The sequence below is a fragment of the Microdochium trichocladiopsis genome, assembly GCF_020744255.1.
Source record: "Microdochium trichocladiopsis strain MPI-CAGE-CH-0230 chromosome Unknown B0I36scaffold_3, whole genome shotgun sequence".
Classification (NCBI taxonomy): domain Eukaryota; kingdom Fungi; phylum Ascomycota; class Sordariomycetes; order Xylariales; family Microdochiaceae; genus Microdochium; species Microdochium trichocladiopsis.
The window spans coordinates 675,401-685,796 of record NW_025763546.1 but is presented as its reverse complement, the minus strand read 5'-3'; the positions used below and the strand labels follow the sequence as shown (position 1 = coordinate 685,796).

At 54.0% G+C, this 10,396-nt stretch overlaps 2 protein-coding genes across 2 annotated transcripts; both read right to left on the bottom strand.

Annotated features, from left to right (window-relative positions):
• Positions 1-702: 702 nt before the first annotated feature.
• On the bottom strand, positions 703-2,457 carry B0I36DRAFT_372604 (uncharacterized protein; the record flags this gene model as incomplete). Its single annotated transcript, XM_046160131.1, has 2 exons — positions 703-1,802; positions 1,881-2,457. 2 exons carry the CDS (start codon positions 2,455-2,457, stop codon positions 703-705), a joined length of 1,677 nt encoding a protein of 558 aa, XP_046014833.1.
• A 643-nt stretch (positions 2,458-3,100) lies between these two features.
• On the bottom strand, positions 3,101-6,730 carry B0I36DRAFT_316864 (armadillo-type protein). The gene has a single exon (XM_046153091.1). It carries the CDS (start codon positions 6,553-6,555, stop codon positions 3,154-3,156), a length of 3,402 nt encoding a protein of 1,133 aa, XP_046014832.1. The 5' UTR covers positions 6,556-6,730; the 3' UTR covers positions 3,101-3,153.
• Between the last annotated feature and the right edge of the window lie 3,666 nt (positions 6,731-10,396).

Genomic DNA, 10,396 nt, shown 5'->3' with positions numbered 1-10,396 from the left:
CCCCTCCCCGTTCCCGGTGGTGGTGGTAACCCTGCCCCCCGGCGCACCCCCAGTCGAAACAACATATTATCTCCGAGAAAGTCTTGGCATTGCTCTTTTCTCTTTTCTTTATTCTTATTTTTTTTTTTTTTTTTTTGGCTACAAAGCGGGATCTCACACGCCATGGATGGTCTTCTCGTGACTCTGCGTAATGACTGTAGGTAGCGCAAACCGACTTATCTGTGTGTTGTGCGGGGCCATCTCGCAGAGCTTGAGGTGATCCTCATTGTCCATCAGAATTCGTCATGGGATGGGACATTCGACTGGGTCAGTTGATGGCCGCCAATTAAATCAATCCAGTGATCCGCCATGCGCGGAGCATGCTCAGAAGTCTTTGGTGCTTGTTTACGACTCGTTGGCAAGCTACTCTCTAAGCTACTGGTGCGTCTTGGTCGTGTGATTGCATCATGATTGCCAACAACATTGGAGTCGGCGCAGGTGCGAGTGTGCTCGTAGTATTCGTGGAAGAGAACAATGCCGCTTTGAGTCCGATCTGGCCCTACTATGGAGAGACGAGAAACCTCACCAGACGCTACTAACTCCATTTCCTGCATGTTTGAGGCACACAGGACTGGTCAACTTCCATCTCCACCCAAGCCAACCAGATGTGGATGCTGTGGGTTTCGCCTCTATCAGAAGACGCCTGAAAAATGCCGCCCAAGTCTAGTCCTCAATAAATTCAATCATGACTGTGCCCTGCTTCAGACCAGCCTCGTCTATCGTCTTGTCCAGCTCCGTTATCAGATCCCGCCCTGCAGGCATGGCCTTGAGCTCAAACACCACGCCTTCCTTGCCGTCGAGAGGTTCCGCTTTCAGCCACTCGTAGATCCGCCGAACCTCATCCGTCACATTGAAGCGCCGGATGATGCGTCCGGACGGATGACGGAATTGGATCCGCGTCGTCTGCGGGGGTGCATTTTCCGGCTCCGTGTGGGGATTTGCGGACGAGATGGCTGCAAATGCCGCCTCCTCTGCAGGCGGCTGGGAGGACGTGGCTTCAGGTCCGACTCCGTCACCAGTAAGATCGACTGGCGTGGCAACTTCTTTCCCCTTGCCAGTACTTTGGCTCGACTTTGTGAGCGAGTCGGGGTCCTCGACACTAGCACCAGATCCAGAGCCGTTTGCTTCTAGACTGTTCTTGAGTGCCATCTCCAACATCTCCTCCTCCGTCATGCGGCCGTAATCTACCGGCTTCGACTTTGGTTTTGTCTTGGCGACAGGGTTCTTGCTATTGGCCGCTAGGCTGTATCGGTCTAGGAACTCCACCAGATCCGCATGAAACTCTGCCGTTGATGGGAATGGCCTTCCAGACCATACTTTGACCTGCTCGCCTGTTCTCGGGTCGACAATGGACACGTGAGGATAGTTGTCGGCGTTCTCGTGGGATTGGTTGGGAAAGTAGAAGGTCAGGTACGAGTCGGCCTGAGGGTCGTTCTTGTCGTACTGCAGGAAGATGAAGTGTTCCTTGACCAGAGAGATTATACGCTCATCTTTCCAGAGGTCGCGGTTCAGCGCCTGGCACATGAAATCTGACATGTCTTGAAGGTTGACCAGCAGCCACTTTTTCTCATCCTTGCCCTCATCGCGGGCTTGATCCCACGGTAAATGGCTCATCAAATCGTACGGCGGCCGAAACAGGTCGGCCAGCCGCTGCGCTCTAGACTGCGTTTGTTGTGGTGTGTCTGGTCTCGTGCTTGTCGGAACCGGAGGGGCGCTAGAATCATCCCATACAGATCTGCTAAACGGGTTAGGGTTGGCAGAGCCTGGGCGCAGGAAAGTCATGTCAGTCATATATCCTTTCAATAGAGTACATGCGGACAAAAACCACACATCCTACGTACCTCGAGGTCGTGCCATCTGCCTCCTACGCAGCTGCTCAAGGATGGCAGATTCGCGGTCGTCCTCCAGGCCCCAGTTCGGGTCCGGCGCTGCCAGAATCTCTGTCCTCTGTGCTATCGGTGCCCTGACATCTTCGGGACCGCCACCACCGCCAGCGTTCTGCCCGTACATCTCCTCTTGCAGCCGGCGGGCCATGGCGGCATCCTCTTCCTCCTGAGCTCGCTGTGCTACGGCGGCGACATTATCGTCGTCGTCGTCGTCGTCGTCATCAGGTATGCCAAAGTCGTCGTCGTCGTCCTCGCCCATATTGATATCGTCGTCCGAGTCGATGTGAATCACCCCTCTCTCATCCTGCCTGCCAGCATAGCCCGCCGTCGGCCGCCTGGATGGCCGGGAACCTCCGGTTGAGGCAGCCGCCGAGGTGCTGGAGGTCTGGTTGAAGTTTGCGGCGAGGCTGGGATCTTCAAAGAAGAGCTGTATCGCCTGCGCGGAGTCGTTGTTCGAGAGCTCCAGATACCCGCGAGCTACCTGCTCGTTGGCACCCGTGATGTTCATGAACTGACCCACTTCCTCGTCCATCTTTGCGGTAAGTGTTGTATGTTCGTGCTCAGTCGAAGATCGCGACTCTGTCCGGGTGTGAGTGTTGTAAATGGAAGCGGCTGTCTCTAGGTTCTCGCACCAGGATCAGACCAGTGCTTGAGGAAGATATGAGTTCCGGCCTAGAGGGACGCGTCTCCGACCAATGGTATGGTGATGATGGCCTGTTCTTGGCTGGGAGAACTGGAGGGTCGTTGCTCGGTCGTCGCGTGGAAGGTGGCAAACGGGGAGTTCGTGTATGCCTCGGGTGGAAGCAGACAAGCGGTCTCGATCCGCCTATGTCTGTAAATGCAACTGCTGCACGGAGCCCAAAGGCTGTAGAAAAGGCGACTGTGGTCGGGACTGCGTGTATGAGAGCGTTGGCGCGGCCAGCATGAGAGAGACGCCTTGGGGTTTGAGGTTGAAGAGAGCTGCTGCTATTGTTGCTCAGGCACGACGCAGCTGGTGGCAGGAGGCTCCCCTCCTTGTGACGCAACCACAAAAGCTCCACCCTGGATGTGGGGTTTCTTGACCTTGTTCACCTGTCACACCTTTGCCCTGTGATAATGGCCCCCACTCTCGGCAGTGTGTGCGTGCCCCTCGATCATGGGGTGTGTCTGCCCATATGAGCTTCTCTGTCCATGTGCACGATATCAAAATTGCCGTCTCGTGAGTCATATTTGTCTATACTATCGCTCTCTAATCAGCTGCATTCCGCAATGCCTTCTGTACATCCAAACTCCGCTCTGCAGAGGCCATCTCGATAACTTTTGTCCGCATGTCTGCCAGCACAGATTCAAGCTCCTTCGCTGGCCCGAACACGCCTTGCCGTGCAGCCTTGATTGCAGCACCAAGTGCCTTGGCCCGGTCCAGGCGCTGTGACTCCAGGATGACATCGGCCTCATCTGCGAGCAGCAGAGCGAACCACTTCCTCGCTTCCACCTCATGGACACTAGTTGGCAATGACGTGCCGGCAGCTCCAGCTTCTGCCAGGATTTCTACGGAGCCCGCAAACCAGGCATCTCGGGCGGCCTTGAGGGCCAATCTCGACTCCTCCATGGTGGCAACAATGTCCTGCATGATCGCTGCCGGATCTGATCTCATCTTCTCCCGCGAGTAAGCGTTCAGCACAGCCTTGAGCGCAGCTTGCGTTGTCTTTCTCTCCGTGTCCGACTGTGTCTCCTTGACATCTGGGCTGAGGTAATCAGAAACGAGCCCGGCCACTTCCTTGTACATGTCTAAATCGCCACGTGCACTGGCGAACCGTCCAAGGGCCTTAAAGGCGAATGGCCGGTAGTCGTCATTGTTTCTCTTCGCCTCGCGTACAGCAATCTTCTTGGTCTGTGTTGCTACAGCCTTGTCGTTGGCCCACAGCTTCTTGCCGTGCCGGACAAAGAGAGGATACGCGGTGATGAGCTTCTCCTTGCCCTTGAACGTCTTGAGTGCCAACGCTTTGTCCAAGACCGGCCAGATCGTTTTCAGCTCTGCCTCACCAAACTGCCCGTCTTTCCCAGCTGCACTGCTCAACGCCGTCACCATGGACGCAATGGCAAGAGCGCCACCGTGCTGCAATGCCCATTTCGAGGTGTCAAGAGCCTTGATGATGAACTCCGTGATTTCGGGGACAAAACGCTTGACTGTATGGCTACCACCAGCGTGCTGACTCCAGACTTCCTCAAAGGCTTCGGACACATACTCGTCAGTGTCATGCTTGCCTAGGTAAGCGAATGGCAGGAGCCGCGATTCGAGGTCGTTGAATGCATCAGGAGACACCTTTGCGATGGCGAGGACTGCGTCGGCGACTTTTTGGCGCCTGGCGTCTTCTTCAGCACCCATGTAGAGTACTGTCAATTTCGACGTGAAGCGCTCCCGAGTCTCTGAGCTCGCTGTCCTCAACAGGTAAGCTGCACTCTTTGCGTAGGCTCGGTTGACTTCATTATTGCGGTCAAGAACCTGTGTCTCCATGGCCTTCAGGAAGAGTCCATTGTATGGCGGCATCAAGATACTGTGCCGCAGTGCAAGGGTGCTAAGCACCTCACTACATCCAACCTTGGTCTGTAACCCAAGGGCCGACTTTATGGTCTGTACAAGTTGTGGCGCGAGCTCCTTCAGTACTGCCTCATCTGCAAAGCGCAAACAATTCGTAATGCACTCGAAGAGAGGTGACCTTGTTGCAGCACTGCTGCGCAGCTTATCCAGTCCCTCACGGTCTTCTTCGCTAACACGTTGGTAGTGGTAGTTGATCTGCTGAGGCTCGATGGTACTCAGAAGTCCAAGGAAGTGGATGATGATTGTCGGTATGAAGGGCTTGAGCGTGTCACCACCATGTTTGACCACGTCTAGCACTGTCGTGATCGCCATAACCTTGACTTCATCCACGGAGTTCTCAACGCCCTTGTCTGAAAGCAGAAATGGTAAGACTTGGGTGATCATAGCCTTTGCTGAGCCGGAAGAATTGTGCTCCTGGAGTTGTGTGACGAGGGATTTGGATAGTCCCATACACAGCTTCAAAGCTGCTGCCCTGACTGACGCCTTCTGATCATCAATGACTCTCAAGGTGACGCGCCAAATATCGGTGTAGTACTTCTCATACTTTGTGAATTGCTGGCCATAGATGAGGTCTGCAATGGCTGCACAGCTGGCCTCTCTTACGCGCCATTCTTTGCCGTCCAATATGCTCTTGAGCAAGTCAGTCATGATAGCATCAAAGTGAGCTTCAATCGTAGCTGACGAATCCTTGACGACCGCTTTCCAGATGTCATCCATCGATCTGCGCACATTGGAGTTGGGATCGAAGCGATAGCGGAACAATTTGGGGTAAATCTTCGGGTCGAGGTCTGCTTCAGACAGAATATTACTCAAGCCGAAACGACCGAAGGCCGATCGCGCTGTCCAGGTGGCGGCATTGGTAGCCAGTGCCATGAACTTATATACCAGACTCTGATCTCCAACTTCGTTGGCCAGGCTGATGATGTCCTTGTATGAAGTAACAGACTTGCCCTCACCGGTGGGCAAGGCGCCTGCATCAAAGAGTTCGGTGTCATCGTCGACCTTGAGCTGTGTCTTCGAGCCTGTGAAACTGGCAACGAGATCCTTGACGAGATCGCCCTTTAGAGACTCATCTCCCCTTTCATATACCAGTCCCAATCCTCGAGAAGCAGTCTCCTGCACGAGCTCGTCGCGACCGGTCAGTAGGCGCATGAAGGCCACCTGACATTCGCGCAGACGTGCCTGAACTTCAGGCAAATGGGAGCAGTATTGGATGATACAGAAAAGCCAGATGCCAGAAGCCTTCAGGAGAGAAGGCTTGGTCGTCTTGCAGTCGTTGATGAGTTTCTCTAAGACAGCGGCGATTTTCTCTGGTCGTTTCCGCAAGATCGCGATTATTTCGGACTCACCAGCACCTTGCGGCTGAATGTCCAAACCGAGCTGTACGGCATCAGAGTCCCAACGAGCTACAACGGATGCCAATGCTTCACCCGTGGCGAAGTGAACCTCTGTGCGTTTCACCTCGAACAGCTTGAAAAGCTGATTGAGAACTAAGTCCATGAAAGTTGACTGTTCTCTGCCTGTCTCCCGGTCAGCGGCAGCAGGTATTGCCAGCCGACCAATGGCTCTGATCGCCTTCTCATTGTTGGCTTCACCGAGCTTGAACAGGGCTCCCAGGATGCGGTCAAACTCGTCAAGGCTGCCTGGAAAAGACAATCCAACACTCCACAACTGATTCACAGCGTCGATAGCAGAATCCCTGATCGCAGCATCCCCAGCATCGAGAGCAGCAAGGAAACGATCATTCAAGAATTTGACGTGCACCTCGCTGTTTCCAAGTTTGCCGTACAACATGGAGCGCGATGTGAACCCGGCAAGTGACGCAATCGAACCTTGATACTGTGCTGATAATGCCGCAGGGGGTGACGGCCCAGCTGATTCGATGAATGAACGAAGCTTGTTGATGCTGCCGGAAGCCTTGTCATTGAGAGGAGCTAGCATTCCGAATGCTTTGGCTGCCAATTGCCGGATTTTCTGATTGTTGGAAGACAAAACCTCCAGTAATTCCCCCGACCGTTGAGCAAGGCTACTGTGTATAGAGGTGATTGGCATGAATGAGAGGAGCTCAGCCAGACAAGTGACAGAGTCTTCGGCACCAATGTCCGGATGATCCCGGAGGCCATCTAGAGCAGCATGCAGCAACCGAATGAGAACGTCTTGGTCCGCGTCAGAGAGGAACCTCCTGACTTTTTCTCGAGTCTTCAAGTCATTCTGAAGCTTATTCTCCAGTTGGGTCTCCCAGTCAACTTCGATACTCTGTTCATCCAGAGCTTGCAGCAGTATATTCTGCTTGACAAAGCGCAACGCAATCGGGAAGGCTTGGAGGCGCTCGTTGGGGAACAGAGGGTAGTTGGATATTCGATCCACAACCATTTCGCTGTCGCCAACCTCAGGAGGAGTCTGGTCAAAAAATGTTGTGACCATCTGGCTCCAGTCAGGAAGCACTAGCACTGAGTCTGGCTGCAGCTTGGTGGCCCACCAAGGATCCAAACCTCTCTGCCCTTCCTCAAGTACGTCTCGCCTCTCAGAAGAGCCCCCACTGAGAGCGAGAATGTCTATCCATCGAGCCTTGACATCGCTGTATGGGAGACAATTGTTGGCGAAGCGAGCAGCAACATGTCGCGCAGTTCTCAGGCCCTGCCTATCTGACAATGACATGTACTCCAGCAACAGGATCTCGAGATCGCGATGTTCGCTCGTTACTTGAGACTTGAAGAGGCCCATCATGCTCGAAAGAGCACTTTCGATATGGACAACGATCTCCACACTTGGATCTGAGACAAGCGAGTCAAACAGCCACTTCAACAAAGACTCCTTAGCCTTGCTTTCGAACGCGCTCCCCCTTGATAGTGTACCGATTGTTTCGTAGGCATTTGCGCGTAGTCGTTGCTCGTCTTGAAACTGTGATTGGCTTCCCTGAGGAACTGGCTCGGGCCAACCCTGCTTCAGGATGAAATCCTTGAGGATGAATACTAGAGCTGGGCCCATCTCGCGGTCTACCTTCCCCGGAACTGTTGAGCTGTTGCGTGCGATCCATGCGAGGAAGGCCAAAAGAGTCTTGTGGAGCCTTAGGGCTTCCAAGCCAGTGACAACGGCGACCTCGTCTGGGGTCCCATCACTGCTGGTAAGCTGAAAGTCACTGACTACGGCGTCAACAACCTCCTTGTGCAGAGTGCAGGATGCCAGAGACTTCGATAGCAGCCTCAAGATCTGCATTCTCTGAGCCGCAGGAAGCTGATTATGCGCGCGCAGCAGCGACCTCAACACCGTCTCGTCTTCCAAATCGACTTTGGACCTCTTCAGGATGTCGTCCGCCGCATTTGCAATCCTTGAGTCCGCAGAGCCAGCTGCATATATGGTAGGGAGGTGGCGCTCTTCATCGAGAAAGGCCCCACTACCGAGGAAGTTGACGGCTTTCGACTTACACTCGGGCAGACTGAGGCTGTTTGGTGTTCCTGGACGCCAAGCTTGTGGGTTGTTGTTCCTCAGAAAGGCAACATCGTCTTTTGTGAGTCCTGTCGGCGTTCTTGACAGCAACTTTTCAATGTCATTCTCAGGAGCAAGCGCTATATCCTGCCGCAGCAGGAAGAGCTTGCCGAGCCAGGAGGAGACATAGCGCGCGTCAGCAGCTTCGGAGAGACCAATTGTCTCGCGCAGACCAATGTCTTCTTTACTCCCCTTCCCAGGTAAGCTGATCTCCAGCAGAAGTCGCAGAAAGATGTTGAAGAAGCCAGCAGCACCGGCCACGTTCGTCTCGCGGGAGATGCCTTCAATGACGACTGGTAGGAGCTCGCGACGCTTGCTTTGATCTAGCCGAGCGAGGCCTTGTTTGATGAGGTTGAGGTCCAGCTGCTTGACCATTGGTGAGGTCGAGCTCTTGTACTGTCGCAAGAGGCCGGCGACTGGTATCGTGACCCCAGCAGGTTTGACGAAGTTGTTGACGCTAATGAATGCCTGAAAGGTGGCATCGCGGACAGCCTTATGTGGGCTCCCGGCCTTTGCCATAAGCGGGACTAGATGTGATGCCAGTGTGTCGCTGAGCTTCTTCTCATCCCCTGACGCATTGGCGAGCTTGTAGCGGATGGAGGAGACAAGCCTAAGCTCCGCAGCTTCGGTGGACGCCATGTCGCTGAACGGAGCTTCACGGAGCTTCGATGGCGGCCTGCTCTATATGCGGTCTATGATCTTCGTTGTCTATAGGTAACGCTGGACCGGGATTCATGCGCTGGTGGCAATCACCAAGAGAAGGGAGTCGCCTGCTTGCCAATGCAAAAAGGTCGATGGTAGAGAGGGACAAGATGATCAAGTCATATCATGGTTCGTTGCGATGGACTTCACAAGCACTGGAAACCGAAGCGCTGTTCTTGCATGAGTGCCTTCATGGACAGCCACAGTTTGACGTTGTTATACATAGTCGCGTGCTCAGCCGTGAGGCAGCATCGTGGTCAACGTAACTGAGGTCCACAGGCAGGAGCGACCCCACGTCAGCCACAGGTGGCGCAACTCCCGCCCATCAACTTCTTTCGAGTTCCACCCTTTCTGTGAGCAGATAGCTGCGCTCGGATTCAGTCAGATCCTTTGTTGCAGGGCTGAATCAAATCCCACGTGACAAACCAAATGTGTGGTGCGGATGTTAGGCTTGCTTCTTGTCGCAGCCACTGCGCTTTCAAGCATTGCCTTGAGTTGGTAATTCTTGATGACGCCCTTCGGCTCTGGGCCGGATTACTCGCGAGAGATACCCGACACTGACTCACGTTCCGGATGTACGAGAATGGTGCGAAATCCCCAATGGAACGACTAGTAATGATTCGACGGCCAGGCCACTTGGCGGCCGGTGTGTGCCAGGACATGCGAGTAAGTTGGCTAAATAGTCTATGCAAGGGGCGCGCTTCCCAATATATCAAGGCTGCAGATATCCTCGTGGATACTTGTGACCACTTGCCTCGACCAGGGCAGGTGGTCTCGTTCCGCAGTGGCACATGTGGAGAGCTCCTTTGTCTGCCTCTGCGTTCCGGTCGCTCCAATCGTTCCAATCGACGTCAATGCTAGAGCCTACTGTAGAAAGCGCAGATAGTGCAAGTCGACAAAACCTCGAGGTGCTTTGGGAGTACCTTTTCGTGTAAGCGTAGCTTGGGCGATCCAGCATTCGTGCTGTTGTGTTTTCATGTCACATCCTCATCGTCTTGTAGTCATTGGGTGGTGGGGCGTGGCCCGCTGACTCCTCGCCCTGCAGTAGCTTGGCCGCGCACTCTTGTAAGGTGCCTAACAGCTGTGAAGAGCTCGTCGTCACGTTTGTTCAACGGCTACTATGGTAATGTGGCCCTCGATAAAGCTTGCGACCTAATGCACAGTAGTTGCATATCACTAGCCTGCAGTGGTGCGACGTCCAGTGGGGGCTGCCATAACTTAACGAAGTGGCAATAGCTCGTGCCTCGTTCGCCAGTTGCTAATTACCGATGTAGCCTTGATAGACGTAAGTTGAGCTCTCGCATGGACAGGAAGCCAGCGATCCTCGCAGAACTAGGTACCGGTAATTGCCCCATGCGCAGGAGGTCCATAGTGAACCCAGGGTCTCACTTGTCTGTGGAGCATCTGCCTATTCAATATTCACAATCTCGCGGGCGAGGGGCTGCGTTTCGTGCTAAATCAAAGAGAAGAATCAAAGGGACGAATCGAGAGGTATTTTGTCTATGCCTCCCTGAATCCAGGTCGAAAATTGTCAGTCGGTATTCTTCAAGGCCATCGGCCAGGACGTCTTACTTTGCTTGGCATTCATACGCCTGAACGGTTGCCTCTCCCCCAGTCGGATACAATTGTATTGTATTCAATCCGTAAGCCTTGACGCTCACTGTTGTGAGATGTCGTCACATATCTTGGCGCAAAGAATGTCGTG